Source organism: Mustela nivalis, assembly GCF_964662115.1.
Source record: "Mustela nivalis genome assembly, contig: HAP1_SCAFFOLD_2260, whole genome shotgun sequence".
Taxonomy (NCBI): Eukaryota; Metazoa; Chordata; class Mammalia; order Carnivora; family Mustelidae; genus Mustela; species Mustela nivalis.
In genome coordinates, this window is record NW_028134405.1 from 32754 (window position 1) to 52575 (window position 19822).

Below are 19822 nucleotides of genomic sequence, written 5' to 3' on the forward strand. Positions count from 1 at the left end.
TAGAATCTTTTTATGTAAGTGCAAAATTATCATTTCTCCCAAATATTAAAAATAAATTACATGCATCACATATAAGGAAAAATAGAAAACCCAAAGAATGGAAGCCTGTAGAATAACAACACTGCAAATAAAGTTAACCAATATATTTTACTAGTTGTTTTTTTTTTTAAATAAACCTTTAAAGAAAATACAAAGTTACAGTGCACTGTTTTTATTTTATCTACCCACAAAGTACTGTCTGATTGATTTCTTTACCCAAGCTGGAACGAACTGAAAATATCGTGTACTACGTATTGAGAAGGGAATACCCAGTTCACTATTAGAATTAAATCACTACTTTAGAAGGAAGATAATTCTATCAAATGACATTCTACAGGTTAAATTATGGTAATCTCGACTGGGGTCAGCATACATTTTCTGAAAAGAACTAGACAGAAAATATGGTAGATTTTGCTGGTCACAAATCATCTTTGTTACATATTCTCTATGTTTCTTTTTTTAAATAACTATTTAAAAATGTTAAAACCAGGGCACCTGGGTGGCTCAGTCAGTTAAGTGTCTGCCTTTGGCTCGGGTCATGATCCAGGGGTCCTGGGAACCAGCCCGTGTCAAGATCCCTGCTCAACAGGGAGCCTGTTTCTCCCTCTCCCCCTCCCCCTGCTTGTGCTCTTACTGTCTCTCAAATAAATACAATCTTTTTTAAAAATTTAAATAAATAAAAATGTTAAAAACCATTCTTAAGGACTACTAAAAATAAAACAAACAAACAAAAAACTGGCCCCCAAAACTGCAGTTTGCAACTCCTGATACTACTGCACACAGCTATCTAAAATCCAATTACCAGCAGTACAGCAATCATTTTTCTTAAAAGACATTACCTTGCATAATCACAGCTAACTGTTCTGCGGCTGACTTTCTCAAAACAAGATCGATATCATCTGAGGTAAAGATTTCATATACCTTTTCAACAGTCTCCAACTGAAAAACAGAAAGAAAAAAAAAAAAAGAAATTGCTTTCATCTACTTCCAATTGTTCAATAAAATTTTATAATTCATACCATAAGAACAAAAGCTCCAAAGTCCACTTACTTACATATATTTACATGTAAATTTTCAGCAATGATGTGCTAGGTCAGGGAAAACTTAGGATCTAAAACAAAGAGCCATCATGTCAAATATGTCTTTCTTTTTAAGGTATATTTTTGCCAGGAAGTCATTCATAACCCATCAGCACCTTAAGAACGTCACAGAAAACATCCAAGCTGCATAACATCTCTACAGGTAGTTACCGAAGAATAGCAACCCCAGACATGTGACTCCAGATTTCTCCACGGCTCCCAGAAGCCACCAGCTAGAATCCCCTGGCCCTCTGCCGTTCTTCCCTCTTCAGAGGCCAGGCAGCACATGCTAGGACTTGCTGCCTGGCACTCCGATAGAGCCACTCCCAACACCAGTCCCTGTCACTTCATACCAGGACAGGTCTGAGGTAGCAAACCCAACAGTGAAGGGGAACAGGAAAAGGACAAAGACAACACCCCTTTTCCCCACCTATCTTTTGGCCCTAACATGGACTCACAAAGACAGTGCCGGAAGCCCTACTCCCCACGTTCCTCCACATCACACCCAAGCCACAGGAGCAACTACCAGCGGGCAGTACTCAGGAAGCCCCCAGCAGGACCTGACATATAGTCAGGGGAAGGTTCTCCGATCCTCCTGCTGGGGCTGTCACGTGGCCCTGAACACTTAGGTTAGAAAAACATTTAGAAAATCCATCGTATTATCTGGGGCTATACAATACCACCGCAGGCTTTGGGGGTTGGTCTAAACTTCAATTAAAACTGATAGACTATACCCTGGAAGTCACGAGAGAAGCTATAAAGCGTAGAAATGAATCAATGAAGATAACGGATAGCTTTCTTTATCGGATCCTCCGTTGGTCCTGGATGATTTGGGTACAGTCCTGACTAAAGATAGGGAAATGGATGATATGCCTCTGGAGGTATATAAGGAGCCAAAGATTTAGAAAAGAGATTACTGACAAAATCCCAGAACCACTGTAACATTTAAGAGAAATCGCCTTTCCACCTGTATTATTTTTTGCCTCTCATAATAAAGAAGCTAATAACTTTAATCATAGGAACTTTTTCCTTCTTCTTTATAGGCTATTTCCAACATAAGAACAAGAAGAATTTCCAAGAGTTTTTATGTCAGTATATTTGTTTTAAGAGTCACCACTAGAGACTATGGACTCTGAAAAACAATCTGAGGGGTTTCAAGGGGCAGGGAGTGGAAGGTTGGGGGAACCAGGTGGTGGGTATTGGAGAGGGCACGGATTGCATGGAGCACTGGGTGTGGTGCAAAAACAACAAATACTGTTACGCTGAAAATAAATTTAAAAAATGTTTTTTAAAAAGTAAAAAAAAAAAAAAAAAAAGAGCCACCACGGAATTTCTTTCCACTACATTAACCTTATCTTGTATTTAATATGCTATTCAAATTAATCTGCATTTCCAGTGTATATATTAAATGAAAGGGACATAATGCCTGGCATGCAGTAGGCACCCAAGAAATATTTATTCAATAAATAAATCTATCCAGAAGCCAGACAAAGCCAGAACACAATTTCAAACAAGCCATGAATAAACACTTCCTTTCCTCTCAGATGCGTACACAAACTGAAGAATGTAACATTAAACATGTGATACACAAATGCATCAAGTAACCAGGAAATAACAAACCTGACAGTTATAGTCACCTTAATAACCAGTTCTCTTCTGTCATCCAATTTGAGTTCAATAGGCTTTTTCACGATAAATAAATTAGTAACTCTGGAGAGAACTCTGGCATCTATTGAAGGCCGCTTTGTGTCAGCCCCTTCTTCCCTTGTGAGATGACACGCTAAAAGTTTTAATGCTAGTGAGCGGACCCTAAAGAAACAAAGTGTTTCAGTCAACATTTTGTAATACACAATGTCTATATTTTAAATGTCTATAATCACAAAGCATTATTGTATATCAACACGATAATTTACCATGTTTATACTGACATTACTAACAAAGGTACTTTGTTTTTCTACTAAAATAGTATATACTCACAATTACTCTTTAGAAATAAAGAATAATCAAGTTACAAATGAAGAGACAGACTCACTGAGACGATCAACTTCATAGTCCATGTTCAATATCACAGTCAACGGCAATAAATTAATAAAACCTGCAAATCACATCCATAATTTCTGACTCGAAGCCTAGCAATCTAGCTAAAAATCAAAAATTACCAGACTCATGAACAGAGTACAAACATTAGATCAAACCTCCAAGAGAATAATCATATTAATAACTAAAATGTAATGTCACAACAATGTGTGAAAATGTTCTTATATTAGGGGTCAAACAAAATCTTCTCGAAAAAAAAAATGCAAATTCTTGTGACTCCCATCAAAATCCCATTTTATCTGGAATGGATTAGGATTAAAGTCAGTTGAATAGGAGGTGAGAAATTTCAAGAAAAGATTAAATGTTGGGGCTCCTGGGTGGCTCAGTGGGTTATAGCCTCTGCCTTCAGCTCAGGTCATGATCCCAGGTTCCTGGGATGGAGCACCGCATCAGGCTCAGGCTCCCTGCTCCACAGGAAGCCTGCTTCTCCCTCTCCCACTCCCCCTGCTTGTGTTCCCTCTCTCACTGTGTTTCTCTCTGTCAAATAAATAAATAAAACCTTAAAAAAACAAAAAGATTAAATGTTGCATGCCATTAGACGATGAAATGGAAAAATGAAAACCATTAAGTGGACAAAGGGCATGGAGTTGGGAGACGGTGAGACAACCAGATATCTACTGCTACTCTGACAGGTTCTTGAATGACATAAAAACTGGGAAAATTCTAAGTGATAACCCAAGTTCCAGGTTTTAAGTATCATTTATGAGACGACAGTTAAAACCTGCTATCTCCCACCCCTACTCAACTCTCTAGGAAACTTTACTCTCTAGAGTCTTCCCCACCACAGCCAAGGCTGGGTCACCTTGCTGTGTGTGGTCCTGTCACCCTGAAGTCCGAGTAGCATAATGCCAATCTCGCTTTATTACAATCAATAATAAAGTATAACCAGTAACATTTCTCCTCCCAATTACAAGCCCAATTCCATACAGCCAGTGCTGTGCCCACACCGAGTGCTGTTAATTTCCCACAGCCTCCCGTGGCTCGTAAGGCACACAGTTGACATCCAATAAGGACTTTCCAAATCTAAAAGAAATTTACAGTGATTTTATTAACAGATGTCCTCTTCAGAGTACTGATATTTACTCCAAGATGGTGTGAAAAGTCAGACAAACGTTCTCCCTCTACCATTTGCTGTGAGAATAGCTAGACACCTACAGAAAACTTTACTTTGCTCCTTTCATTTCAAGCCAGGACCATCTATATTCAACTCTGGGGCTGTGAGCTCCTGGCAAAAAGGCCATAGTGGAGTATGTAAAGCGTGTACTCATGCGTCTCGTCTAGGAGAGAAATTCAGCACGTTTTAGGTTTAGTGTGTGGCAACAGAGTCCACTCATTCTCACCACTTATTTCCTTCAACATGTTGTGTTTTGAGCACATTTGCGTCCAAGGTGTCTACGGAGGCACTCTGCGAAGTTCTAATGACAAAAAGATCGGCAACGGACACGGTTCTTGACTACACAGAGTTTACGGTCTGGTGGGAAAGGGCACAATGACTCCGACGAGAACTAGTATGTGATTCAAACTGTTCCGAGTTCGTTGTGAGAAAATGACCTTACTGGAAAGGTGCTTGGCCTCGCCCTGGGCTCCTGGGAGCTGATCTCTAAGTCTTGAAAGGGCCTACCTGATGAGTATGTCTTTGTTCACCTGGAGACTGTGGCCCCCCAAAGGTGAACAGAAAATTAGCTTCTACTGTGTTACATCACCAAATCTGGGGGTGAAGAATACTAGCTGGGCTCGTTAGTACAGACACTGCCCCATCGTGTGGAGGCACTCCCGAGTGGCAGACACTGTAACTCCACCTGCCCCTGCGTCCTGCATCGCTGCACCTGCTGGGAAACCTCACTCTCCGTGCCGCTATCATAGTCTCTTCTCTTGACCTTCCTCCCTCCATTCACCTAGTGTTTTAGATATGTCTATCTACTTCCTTATGGTTCAGCCTGATCGTGTGTTTATAAATAAGCCGCTGTATTATCCTGAGGTAAGGTTTGATTAAAGCAAAGTTATCCACTGTCGAAAGGACGCCTGCTCCTCCCCGCCCCTGCAACCGCCTCCTGCCCGTCATCACTGCTCATCCATCGCGACTAAGCTTGCTCTCTTCTCGGTGAGGGAAAAAATGACCACTGTTCCCTAAAGCGAGCAACAGACAAGATCCATGTCACCCTGACAGAGAGGGAGAGAAGCAATACATTTTTCTTCTTTTCTTTTCGTTTAAATGACACTTAAACTAATGGTGGCAAAAAGAACGCTTTTCTAGTTTCCCAAGTAGGAGGACAAACTAAGCAAGAGAAAATGCTGCTCACTCCAGTATATGGTCAACCGGGCCGTTACAGTTTTACGAACACTTACTAACTTTCAGAACAAATGTTCAGAAGAGGAGGCTACCGATTTCTAAAGAAAGAAGACACGATCTACCCATCCCTGTGGCTTTGTAACGAGCCCGCAGTGCCAGCGAGCAGCACTCCGAGCGCCAGCACCAGGAGAAGGCATGCTGACCTGGCCACCAAGGAAGGCGTCAGGAAGGCACCAAACGTCCATCCCCGTGTCTGTTCCGATTCACACACGGGTTTCCTCTCTCTGCCTTACAATGGAGAGTCACTTTCCTTTACCTCCTCCAGTTCTACTGTACTTGGAAATGATGGAATTCCTCTGCTTTCTGAGAATGTGCCCAGGAATCCTGCCCACCTGGCAGATCCCGCTCTACTTACGAGGGCTTTCTGACGAGCAGGAGCCGCAGCAGGGACTTCAGTCGGGTGGTACAGGGGAGAGCCCCTTCGCCCGCCTCAGGACTCCCTTTGCTCAGGAGGAGAATGGAGTTACCCAAAGGATCTTCTGTGTCAGCATAGCCCTAACAGATTCCGGAAAAAGAGAAATTACTCTTTGTTTGATACATATTGCTGAACTTTTTAACTTCAAAGTAAGAATTGTTTTAGCCTGTCGAGCAAATCCTAAAATTTCTTTCAGTTCGGGTGAATAGTCACTTGTCAAAATAATCTATGTCAGGTAAGAAGCCTATATAAAAAGTTTTATTAAAAAAATAACACAGGGTGGGGGGTGCGCCTGGGTAGCTCAGTCCTTAAGCGGCTGCCTTTGGCTCAGGTCATGATCCCAGGGTCCTGGGATCGAGCCCCAGAGTCGGGCTCCTGGCTCTGCGAAAAGCCTGCTTCTCCCTCTCCCACTCCCCCTGCTTGTGTTCCTACTCTCGCTGTCTCTCTGTCAAATAAATAAAATCTTTAACAAATAATAATAATAATAATATTGAACAACTTCAGGAAAATATGCCAACTCTCTTGATGCTTGCTGATTTTCCTGTTTTCCGAGATTCTGGCAGTGGCACCTCCCCTAGATGAGGTGCTTCCCAGATCTTTAGACCTGTGCCCACAGGAAAGAGGTGGAAGCAGGGGACTGGCCTGAACGCCCCTCACTCCTCCGCAGCGCCCAGAATCACTGCTGGAGAAGCGTGCTTCCCAGAACCTGTGAATCAAAGTAGCACTCCGATCGCCTACATACATGGATGCAATTCACAGGCAAGTTTAGTTACGTAACATCTGCTTTAAAAGCACCGTTAGCTTTGCCTAAAAGCCTTTACAGAAGGCTGAGTTTATTTTTCACAGTCAGTGCCAAATCCCTGCACCCCACTCCTTAACCTCCCACCCAGATCCATAAAGTGCACACAGACAAATTAGCTCTCCTGATTGAACCTTCTGCAGCAGCAAGACAGCCACCCACTCCCCGCCCCCTGCTCCACAGAGCCTGCACGGCATCTCATTTCTCTCTCGCATGACAGCTCTGCTGTCTGCACGTGTTTCAACCCGTCACACTCGCCCAAGATAAATGGGATGGGAGACGCGCCTCGCCCAGAGTACCTGCAGCACTGGAATGACAGGGCAGAGAGACTCAATGAACTTGTTCCAGGTCACCGCTGTCATCATCAGTCGTCCCTGCAGCAGATACAGCAGGATGGCCCTGGCGGCAGCGTTCACCTGCAACAACACGGATCGCGGAATCCGACAGTGAGGCCCTGCTCAAGCCCCCTGCATGCCTGTAACACTGCGTCAGCGCGGGACACGCACCGGAGGACCGTCTCTTCCCTCAAGTGCTCGTGTTCTGTAGCTTCATCTCACCTTCTCTTCTCAGCTAGTCTCCCTCCCTAAGGATTTCCTTTGTTTTTAACCTTAAAGGCATATTTTTGCATTAAATAAAAATTCCCCTGAAATAATCTGCTGGCTGTAATACTGTACAGCGCATATCTCACATGGAAAACATAAGAGCGCATCCGAATTCTTCAAGAACAAGTATGTGCTCATATCTTGACTCTCGCATTTTCCTTCACATTTCTCCTTATGTAAATAAAATCTCAAGCGAACCCATGAATCAAAAACAAGTCTCTTTTCAACTTCCCATCATACTATCTAATTATATTAGAATAGGATCTTGATTTAACTGAGTATCTAATAAATACACTGGTGTTTCGCATTTACTCTTAAGCCATACCTCATTTTTGGGCTCTTGAATGCCAAATGCAGAGATTTCATATAAAACTTTCGGGTGAAGTAGAAAATGAATTCCATTACAAAGTGAAGACACAGGTTTAGTGACATTATGGACACCTAAACATTCCTGTAAAATAGGTTTTAAAAATTAGTGATGTTAATTGTTCCAAAGAAATCCTCTTTCTTCTGTTTACAATTTAATTCTAATTTAACTTTTCACTTCACTAAAACTTTTAACTGATGGAGGATGAAAAAAATTTCTCTTGCCTTTTGAGTCTACATGAGGTATGTGTTATGTTACTTTCTGCCAACAAGCAGAGTTTTGATAAATTAAATAACCAAACTTCTGCAACAATCATAATCTCTTGAGGTTGTTCATAATAATAAACATTTAAAAAAAAACACAATAAACTTATCTTAGGGTTTTCGCACTTTGCTTACTGAAGTTTGAGAAAGAAAAACAAAATTCAAATAAAAATGGACCTGAAGTTTTGCAGGCAGGGGAGGACAACATATGTGTAGGACACTGATCATCAATGCAGCCATGCACCTAAATACAACAAGCACTACCTCCACACCATCTCTCCAAATCACCACAAATTCTTTTCTCAATTTGAGCTAGAGGACAGTATTCTCTTAGAGACTGCTTAAGAAGGGGACAAAAGCTACCTGAAATAGTAACAGAACTTAAAACAAACACAATACAAAATCAACAATGACTCTCAGAAATGGATTTTTTTTCACTCTGCAAAATACTACTTCCTAACCACAAACAGTAAATCAGAGGTCAAAAAGTTACACACACATACACACACACACACACATATACATACACGTTACTACATAATTTTTCTCTTTAGATTTTAATCATGCTAGACAATAAGTGTATATTCTAACCTTTTGAAAGAGCATAGCCTTGGCCTATGGTTTAATAAGAGCTCTGGCACTGGGGTGCTGGGTGGTGTAGTCAGCTGAGCATCCGTCCATGCCTGACTTCTGCTCAGGTCATGATCTCAGGGTCATGAGACTGAGGCCAGCGTCGAGCTCCCCGCTCAATGGAGAGTGTGCTTGGGATTCTCTCTCCTTTCCCTCTGCCTCTCCCCCAACTTGGGCACAGGCTCGCTCTCTCTCCCTCCCTTTCTCAAATACATAAATAAATAAATAATATCTTAAAAAAAAAAAAGTTGCTCCTCAAAATCCTTAAACTCGGGGCACTTGGGTGGCTCAGTCAGTTAAGCGACCAATTGTTAATTTCGGCAGAGAGCATGCTCTCAGGGTCATGAGACTGAGCCCCTCACTGTGGAGTCTGCTTGAGATTCTCCCTCTCTCCTGTGTGCCCCTCCCACGGCTTGTGTGCATACTTTCTCTCTCCTCTCAAACAAATAAATAAAATCTTAAAAAAAAAAAAAACACACACAACTTGAACTCTCTGACCTTCAGTTTACTAATCCATATAATGGGAATAATACCTAACCCTGAAAACACTTTTCTTTTCTCATCACTAAATGTATCAGCTTACCTACATTGGTCTTTTCATCTAATAATGATTAGATGATGTAACATATTTAGAAAATATGTTATTGGTACATAGAATAAATATTAGTCATTATCACTATTATTACCACCATCATCACCATCATTATAACTGGCATTATTGTTGTTGTTGGTACTATTATTATATTCCACCCTCTACTTAAAACCTCCACTTAGATGTAAAAAGGAATCTCAAACTTAACAGGTTCAAGAGTTCTATCCCATCCACAATCTGAAACTTAGGACAGCACCATCAATCCAGCTGCTAAATCCCAAACCCCAGAACTCTTCTTTGACCACTTTCTGTATCTTACTCCCGTTATCAGCAGACCAACCAGCTCTATGTCCTTAGTACATCCTGAATTCCTTTTTTCCCTTCATCCCCACCACAGGATCCCATCTCAGCAGGGCTACTACAGTGGAACTGGTCTTTTGGCTTCCACTCTTGACCCCCGGCAACTGATTCCTCACACGACAGGAAGAATGATCTTTTTAAAAAGGTAAATAGATCAAATCATTTCCCTGCCTCAAATCATTCATAGCTTCTCACTGTACTTAGAATAAAATCCAAAGCTTCATAATGGTTGGCAAGCCATTCCAAGGAATTCTTTAAAGTCCACTTTGAGGATCTGAACATCAAAACCAATTCCACTATTTTACATTTCTGAGGGCAAGGACCATCCCACACACGCAGATCTCAGCTTCTTGACCTCCTCATCTCAATAACCACTATCTGCCCCGTAACTCAGGAACACTTCAACTTAGCTTCCACTTATATCTCCTCTAAAATCATAAATACAGGTTTCTACCCGTTTAATACCTCACAATACACTTCTCTGACCTCCAGTCCGAACTACTTCCTTCCCTCTAGCTTTTACCTCCTTTGATTCTGCGGGCTCTCGCTTCAGCCATTCAGCTCACTTTTAACCAAAGGCCTTCCCTCCCTTTATTAGGGAAAAACCACAACCCTTGATGGATCCAAATGCTCACATTCTCCAAAATCACAAACAGCTAGCCAATCATGCAAAGTAGATTAGTTTCACTATTAAGATTATAAAAACAATCAACCAAACCCCAATACGACCCCCAAATCCTGCTATTTGATCTTATCAAACTTCTATTCACACCAGTTATTTCAAACACACTAAACAAGGCACTTACTTTCAATCTCAAAGAAAATAAAAAATCAATAGAAGGAAGTACCTTCCACTTGCTGCTATACCTAAGCCCACTTAGGCTCAATCAGCCATCAATATTCTAGATCCCAATGACTTCAACTTTCAAAGGCACTAGCTTCTCTTAATTAGGCACTTGCCACCCTCCTTCCCTCTCAGCTGGTTCTTTTGATGAGCATTTAGACATATTTAAATGAAAATATATCTCCCTAATAAACTCCTCCCAGCCTACAGCACCTATCAATTCTGTCAAATCCCTGTAAACAAGGCAGAAGTAGGTATAAAACCACTGTCTACAGAATATGAGATTCCCAAAGTACAAACCACCTGCCAAAGAAAACCTTACAATTAAAAATCATTATCACCTGCTGAAATGAACAACATATGAGATTCAATAGCCATAATAAATGAAAGCATTCTAAATAATAGAATAATCTAAATAAATTATAAAATCAGTATGTTCACAATTTACAAAGAAGCAAAAGAAGAAAATGAAAGATTATTATAGAAAAAGTTAAAAAAGAAGCAAAGAAAAAGCATAGTAATAAAAATGGAGTAAGTGAAATTTAAACTTAATGAGTAAATTAAAAGCAAACCTGATGAGACTGGGGTGGCTGTTATTAAAACAGAAAATAACAACTGTTGGGGAGCATTTAAAGAAACTGGAACCCTCCTGTACTACTGGTGGGGACATGAAATGATGCAGCCACTATAAAAAACAGCATGGCAGTTCCTCAAAACATTAATAATAGAACTACCATGCAATCCAGTAATCCTACTTCTGGATATATACACCCAAAATAAATAAAAGCAGCGATTCAGACGGTATTTTTATGCCCATGCTTAACCAACTGAGCCACGAAAGCACCCAGAAATGACTTTTGAATACATGGTAGAAATCAAGATTTTCTTACAATGCTTCCATAATTAAATAACAAAACACAAATGTAATTCTTGACAAATTTTCTTAAAAAGCACTTTAATTCCTAGACTCAGTATTTAGAGAATTAATAGCAAAAATGTCTTAAAGTTGACTAATAACTGTCATTTATTTTTATGGTAATAATTCTTGTATCTCACACAAAATGTCAATTAATTTTAGAGTTTGAATAAGAGAATCCAGGGGCATTGGCTGGCGCAGTCAGTAGAGCATGCAACTCTTGATCTCAGAGTCATGAGTTCAAGCCTTATGCTGGGCATGGAGCCCATTTTAAAAATAAAGTAAAATACTATATAAAAAATAAATACATAAAATAAAATAAGAGAATACACTATTAGCTCTCCCCAACAACAAAAAACAAAAACCACAAAAACGCACCTTAATAATTTCCAGACAGCAATTGTAAGTTTCCACTTTCACTTGCAGTAATGGGTGAGATAACATGCGTAGAAACACCTTCTGACTTTCTCCTTGAAGTAATGGACTGGCCTGTGCAGATTTCCAACTGGTAAAAAGATAAAACATTCAAGATATGTAAGGTAAGTGAGTTACTCAAGAGATTGAAAAGCACAGTGGAAGGGGTTTCTTCCTACTCCAATTTCTCCAACTGGAATCTATTTAACCCAGTATTAGTATTTACCCAAGACCTTACCTGCCTCAATGGAAAAAATATCCTCTTGAAAAGTACAAAAGAAGTCTTTAAAAACCCATATTTGGGATGTAAATTGATATACAGCCATTTTGGAAAACAGTATGGCATTTCCACAAAATTAAAAATAGAACTACCAAATGATCCAGCAATCCCACTACTGGTTATAAATCCAAAGGAAATGAAATCAGTATCTCGAAGAAAATATCTGTACTCCCATGTACATCCCAGTATTATTCATGCTGTTCAATATAGCTGACCTTTATTTTTTTTTAATTTCTTTTCAGCGTAACAGTATTCAGTGTTTTTGCGCCACACCCAGTGCTCCATGCAACACGTGCCCTCCCTAATACTCACCACCTTGTTCCCCCAACCTCCCACTGCCCCCCCTCAAGACCCTCAGGTTGTTTTTCAGAGTCCACAGTCCATAGTCTCATGGTTCACCTCCCCTTCCAATTCCCCTCAACTCCCTTCTCCAGCTGACGTTTGAATAACACAGGGGTTAAGGGCACTGACCTCCCTGCAGTTAAAAATCCTTGTATAACTTTTGAATCCCCAAACACCTAACTAGTAATAGCCTACTGTTGACCAGAAGCCCTCCCAGTAACATAAACAAATGATTAACACATATGTTGTACGTTATATGTGTCACATATACACTGTATTCTTAAATAGAGCTAGAGAAAAAAAAATCTAAAGAATGGTAAGAGAAATACATTTACAGCATTGTACATATATTTATTGAAATAAATCCTCACATAAGTGGACCCTCACAGTTCAAATCTGTGTTTTTCAAGAGTAACTATATGTGGAAACAACGAAGTATCCCTCGAAGGATGAACAAATACAAAAAAAAATGTTTATATTTATATATATATATACAGACAGACACACACACACACACACACACACAATGGCATATTACTCAGCCTTAAAAAAGAAAAGAAATCTTTTTAACAACACAGATGAGCATGGAGACATTATGCTAAGTAACATAAATAAGCCAGGTACAGAAAGACAAATACACTGCATAATCTCATTTATATGTGTAATCTAAAAAAGTCAAACTCCTAGAAACAGAAAGCAAAATGGTGGTGGCCAGGGACTGAGGAACACAGGAAATGTGGAGATGTTGGTCAAAGCATACAAGGTTTTAGTTTTTCAGAACGTACAAATTCTGGAAATCTAAAGTTCTCTATGATGACTACAGCTAATATTGTATTATATTCTTGATACTTGTTAAGAGAACAGATCATAAATTTTCTTACTATACATAAACACATATACACACATACACAAACATTAACTATGTGAGATAATAAATAAATTTTAAAATCCATACAAATATTTATCATCATGGAATTTACTCCTCAAAAGCAACGAAGATACTAAATTCTAAATAGGAATCTGCTCCAATGTCTTCAAAATATTTTTTTAAGATTTATTTATTTGAGAGAGAGGAGAGTGACAGAGAAAGAGAGGAAGACAGAGGATGAGCAGAGGGAGGAAGAAAGGGAAAGCAGACTCCCCTCCTGAGCAGGGAGCCCAATGTGGAGCTCAATCCCAGAACCCTGGGATCATGACCTGAGCCCAAAGCAGACAGACACTTAAGGGACTGAGCCCCCCAGAAGCCCCCCAGTGTCTTCAAAATAAATTAACCAATGCATGATGCATTCTAAAAATCCACATAGAAAAAGGTAGAAAGTAATGAAACATTAAAAGACCCTCAATTTAAGTTAGTAATTAAAGATATCTTCAAAGATAAATAAGCAAATATGTTTGAATACTTAGTTTGGATGGACACCAAAACAAATGTATGAAAATCCAGGGATAGTTAATGTTGATTACAGGCATAGAATTTAAAGTTTACCCTTGAATAAAACAGCTGACTGCCCTAATGCAGCTATACGTATAGATTTAGAGGTCACACATATATAAAAACAATTTTAACTAAAAAACAGTAACAAGATTTAAGGCCAGTTCTGTTTTCATTGCTTCTAAGTGCATACACACACAATACATCCTATAATAATATAATCATATCAAGAAAGAGAATATTACATCTTTGAACACAGGCAGATGATTTCCTTTATTAGGGGGAAATGCTGATGATAGGAAAAGCTTCCCAAGGCTTGGTCTGCCAGCTCCACTAATTCTAAGAGATTCCTCTCTCCCTAAAAAAAGAGCAGAATGAAACAGTAAATGTCAAATTCATGTACAACAGAATTCTCAACAGCTAACTAAGCAACTTCAAGTAATTAGATCATTCATTAAGAAAGAAAACAGATGAACATATGGGAAGGGATGGAGGAAGGATACAGGAAAATAAACCAGAAGAGCCTCTTAACGACAGAGAACTGAAGGTTGACGGACGGAGGAGGCTGTAGGATAGGACAGATGGGTGACAGGTATTAAGGAGGGCACATGTTGTGATGAGCAGTGGCTGTTGTATGTAAGTGATGAAGCACTGAATTCTATTCCAAAAACCAATACTGCACTGCTAACTAAGTAAAATTTAAAGGGAAATTAGATTATTCAGAGACCTTGAGACTGTTCACATTTGCTTAAGTCCACCTTCCCAACCAGCAAACGAAAAATGTCAGCTTAGGTGGAAAAATGCGGGAAAAATTCCTTGCTAAATGCCCAAGGAAGTTTCCATTTTTCACCTCTAAGTAGGTATAAGGTTACATCGAGTGGCTATTTGTTTGTAGCCCTATCTCCCTACTAACTGTAGACTCAAGGCAGGACTCATGTATCTTGATGATCCACGTCCCCCTTCTACATCCTGACTGCTTCTGCAAACATAAAAGACAGCCAGTACATGCATGATTAACTGACCATGCAGAATACCACAGAATTAATTCAATTTAAAGACAATTTGTACTTCTATTACAGAGGAAACAAGATGGCACTGGCACTGAGATATGGCTACAGAAAAAGAAAAAAAGGGTAAATTAAGGAAAATTAGAGGCTGAGATAGCTTCCCCTGTGGGGAACAAAAAGAGAAGAATTTAGTTCTTAATTTTTCAGGAACTTTCAAACAGTAAACACCTATTGTAGTCAGTGTCTACTTTAAGACTCACTAATCCCTTCATTGATAAAAATACTAAAAATTGTAATTAATAGTCTCTCTAAAAGGGATAAACGATATATAATTATTGCTAGAACATTGCCTCTAAATTCATCTTACCTTAAAAACAATCTAGTTCATGGTTTTATTTAATAAAAAATCAGGCTCTCTGTGTGAGTATGTACTAAGGGTTTATAAAATATTAAAGGAAACATGTGTCTACAGATAAGCACTAAAATGGCCTTTATAATGTGTTTATGTCAATTGTCACGGTGTTCAAAGACAGTAAATCACTTCAAAAAGGAACTATTAGGGGCACCTGGGTGGCTCAGTGGGTTAAGCCTCTGCTTTCGACTCAGGTCATGATCTCAGGGTCCTGCGATCGAGCCCCACATCGGGCTCTCTGCTCAGCAGGGAGCCTGCTTCTCCCTCTCTCTCTGCCTGCCTCTCTGCCTACTTGTGATCTCTCTGTCAAGTGAATAAATAAAATCTTTAAAAAAAGGAATTATTAAATATTAAGACATTGATAATAATTACTGTCTTTTTAAAAACAACTGGTCCTATGAATATGCACCATTCATCTATCTGAAGTCTTCAGTTACCCGCTTCCTTAGCACAGTAGGCAGCGCGGCAGTCCCATAAACTCTTTGTTTACCTTCACACATATCCTTACTTTAACCTGACAAGTGACCATTTAATAATAATGTACCCCCCACAATACAGTTATTATATTATATGTATATGATTTGAAAGTAAAGGTTATATTTTCCAAATATTTTAGCAAAGGAATATTTAGAAGATATTAAGAAACTGTTTACCTCCTTCCCAACATCAGACAGGAAGTTACAGGTACATTCAATTGAATAAACAGCCTCTGCAGTTCGTTTATAAATACTGTAGTTTTCAGAATTCAGCTGTTCCAAATATGCCACAACAGCTTCATGAATATTTGGATATTCCAAAGAAATAGGCATGTCCAAAGAAACTAGAAATAATGCTGCTGACATAGGTTCCGGTAAAAGCTGGCCTGCCTTAATGAATAAAAAAAATAAAAAAGTTAAAAATTTTTTACGAAAAACATGGTAGACTATACGATCTCAATGTAGCTAGCTCCACTTTCTATTTTTATCATTCTCTATATCACAAAGTCTATGCTTCTCCAAAGGAAATTCTATTCCCTAACGCACTACTCACTTCCGTGTCTTGTTCACTGTAATTTTTCTCTGCCCAGAATAACTCAAGTGCAATCTTCAACACATTCCCAACGCCTGGGATACAGGATACTTACTTCTTCCCTAAACCAACAACCAGAACTACCAACAGCCAGAAACTGGACCCTCCACCTTGTTTATAACTCTGCTACTGAACCAAAAGCAGGAGGCTTTTTGATTTGAGTATTTCATGCTATGCACATAAGTCCCCAGAATAATGCAATAAATTCTTGAAGACAAGCACGTCCCTACCAAAGCTGAACACATAACCCAGGGCTTATTAATTACACGTTGAACTGAATAACACTAAATCAAGCATAACAGCAGATTGATTTGAACAGATATTGAATTTTTGTTTAGTTTGTATTTTAGAGGGAAAGGGGAAATTCAACAATATTTAAATAGTTCTAGAACACCCAAAGAAAACTGACCCTTAATTAGTATAAAACCACAGGCTCAAATTTTATATTATACATTTTTTAACCTTAATCAACTGACTTAAAATTGAAAGAGCTGTTCAGGTTCTGGTTTTTTAACAATTAGAGCTTAGTGACAGGATTCTACAAATCAATTAAAAAACACAAAGGATTAAAAATTCAGTATTTGGAGAAAATCATTTGGCAGAGCTCACTACTTTGGCTGAAATGATGTCTTTATTAAAGTAGGTTTGGTCACCATTCATTTCATGGATAACCTATTTTAAGGATAATTAGTTACTACCTGAAAATCTAAGATTAAGGACTGAATCAGCTAAATAATGCTTCTCAATGAAATAAAGTTGCCAAATAAATATAAGAAACTAAAGGAATCAAATTTTTAGGTTCTTAACCATAGGGAAAAAAAAACAACAACCCAGCTATTAAGATAGCAGCTTTTAGAAAGTCAAGAGAAATTTCATGATTCTATGAAGAACTCTCTTAGTGGGGAAAAAAGAGAGGCAAACTGAGTTACCTGATCACCTATTATTTGCTCACTCAGGAAAAAATTATTGGGCCCCTACTGTATTCCCCTACTGTATGCCAGATCCTGAGGGCACAGGAGGAAGCAAACAGAGCCTCTGCCCTCAGGAAGTAAACAGTCCAGTGAAGAAGGCAGAGTAAATCAATGTATTTCATAAGACATCAGGTGTGATCAGTAATGCTAAGAAGGGAAACAAGGGATGGGAAAGATGGAGAGGAAGAGACACAATGGGGAGTAGAACAAGGGAAGAGCAGAAGGGGAAGGCCTCCCTGATAAGGCAACATTGAAATGAAGACCCGGAGGAGTGAGAAGTCATGTGGATTATCTGCAGGAACAGCATTGGTAGAAGAGGAAACTACAAGTACAAAGACCCAGAGACACAGTATATCTGGATGCAAGGAGGCCAGTGCAGGGGCAAACTGACCATATCAGGTAAGGCTTTGGCTCATCTTAAAAGCCGTCTTTGGAAGAAGCCCTGGAAAGTTTCAAGCAGCCATCAAGCGCAGCCTGTAGGGAAAAGATGAAACAGTGCGAGGGGAAGGTGGGACATCAAGGATGAAGCTACCACAACAATCCAGGGCAGAGACGTGCCTGAACTCTGGAAACAGCAGTAGGAACGGCGAGAGGTGTTCAGATTCCAGACAGATGTCAAGGAAGAAATGACAAATTCTGCAGAGGGACTAGATCTAGATGTGTGTGAAAGACAGAAATCAAGGATGAATCTAAGCATTCTTGCTTAGTTGTGATCAACAAACAACTAGAAGATTGAAGGTTCGACCTACCCAGAGAGGGAAGACTGTAGAAAGAACAGAGCAGAAGTGAAGAACTGGGGTTGAGACACACTTTGCTGAAAACATCAACTGTCACCCAAGTGAAAATGTCAACAAGGATGGTGAATAAATGTGAGTTTGCAGTTCGGGTGACACACGTGTACTGGAACTACAAATCCAGGAGGTGTCAGCCAATTGATGGTATTTAAGACCACAAATGGAATGATGTCTCATGAGGACCGTGGTCAGTCCTAGGGTTCTATTCCTTTCAAAAGTTAGGAAGAGAAAGAGGAATTAGCCAAGGAGAGTTTGTGAGTTGGGCACTATGCTAAGATATCAAATCCTCAGGGATCTAATGCCAAAGGTACTGTTTTTTTATTTTAAAAGACCTTTCTCCAACTCTAATCAGAAAAGTAAGAAGAGCTGATGTGAGAATTAAGCACTGAGCAGATGTCTAGCATATCTCACTTATTAAATATTAATGTCCTTTCTTTCTTCTTTTCCCCCCAACACTAAGGAATTCTGACATCTTCACTCTTCGTCCCTACATCTGAAACTTCATCATCTCAGCAACTCAGAGCACCATGCTACAGACTCGAGTTTAGTGCTGCATGGGGCAATGGACTGATGAGTCAACAGAATAAAGACGCTATCCTATGTATCCAAGCATCAGTCACATGTCAGTCAGAACTAAAAGTGAAGATACATCAGTGCCAGTCCATCACCACTCTTAGATACAATCAACCAACAAAATCATTTCGTGTGCCGAGTGGGGAAGGGGCAAAACACTGGTCTCTCTATGCTTTCCAACTCAGATCAGGCACGGTATCATCTAAAGGACTTGTTAGAACACAGACTTTCAATTCCTAGTCCAGAACTAAAGGATGGGAATATGCAAGATCCTAGGTGACCCGTTTGCACATTAAACTTTGAGAAGTGATGCTCTGAAAAGAGTCAAAGCCGTGTGGAACAAACTCTTCCCCTCCTCAGTCAGCAAGCTAGGAAACAGACACAGAAGCTCCAAAGATGCTCTGGATCCTGCTTCCAGCACAGGGCCAGTATTTTTAGTTCTTAGTTTCTACCAATTTGATTTATCCAAATAAATTATTTTTCATAGGATTACTAATGTATCATTTTAACCTGTACATAGGTATCATTCAAAATATTTTCAAAACCAATAATTATGAACTTCAAAAAGGCCTTCAAGGACATTTTGTCAAAACTTTCAAATCCAGGAAATCTCTACACAGATTCATGTTACCATTTTCCAACTTCCGAATTACATATTTGGGAAGTAGCAACTCAAATATTTAAAAACCACTTTCCAGGCTGGAAGTTTCAGAATCCAAACTGCACTTCAACTTTTGGAGGGCCAGCAACAGGCAGAGGGCAGCATAATCTTGTATTCATATAAACTAAAAGAAGACATTTGACAGCAATAGCAAAGGATTTTTGTTTAGATCTCATTTTAAAGTTCTTAATCAATCAAAGCAATTACAATGATCTAAAAACCAATACCCAATTACCATCTCCCCACGGCTTTATTTACCACTCTAATGAAGTGCCAAGTTATGTATTTTTTTTTTAAAATTTTATTTATTTATTTGACAGAGAGAAAGATCACAAGCAGGCAGAGAGGCAGGCAGAGAAAGAGGGGGAAGCAGGCTCCCTGCTGAGCAGAGAGCCCGATGCGAGGCTCGATCCCAGGACCCTGAGATCACGACCTAAGCCGAAGGCAGCGGCTCAACCCACTGAGCCATCCAGGCGCCCCCCAAGTTATGTATTTAAGAGAGCTATCAAAATTCACAG

The 19822-nt window shown here is 39.5% G+C and overlaps 1 protein-coding gene across 1 annotated transcript in view; it reads right to left on the minus strand.

Annotated features, from left to right (window-relative positions):
* The window catches only part of LOC309858361 (rotatin-like), a gene marked incomplete at its 3' end in the record, with an annotated part of 60999 nt that overhangs the window by 24693 nt on the left and 16484 nt on the right, over positions 1-19822 (minus strand). Inside the window, exons 5-12 of the mRNA XM_082751046.1 lie at positions 15891-16103; positions 14064-14176; positions 11732-11858; positions 7707-7832; positions 7079-7195; positions 5921-6060; positions 2756-2927; positions 879-978 (exon numbers count right to left, since the gene is read on the minus strand). Of these exons, the coding sequence (XP_082607172.1) occupies positions 879-978; positions 2756-2927; positions 5921-6060; positions 7079-7195; positions 7707-7832; positions 11732-11858; positions 14064-14176; positions 15891-16103 (1108 nt within the window). The remainder of the gene's footprint in view (positions 1-878; positions 979-2755; positions 2928-5920; positions 6061-7078; positions 7196-7706; positions 7833-11731; positions 11859-14063; positions 14177-15890; positions 16104-19822) is intronic.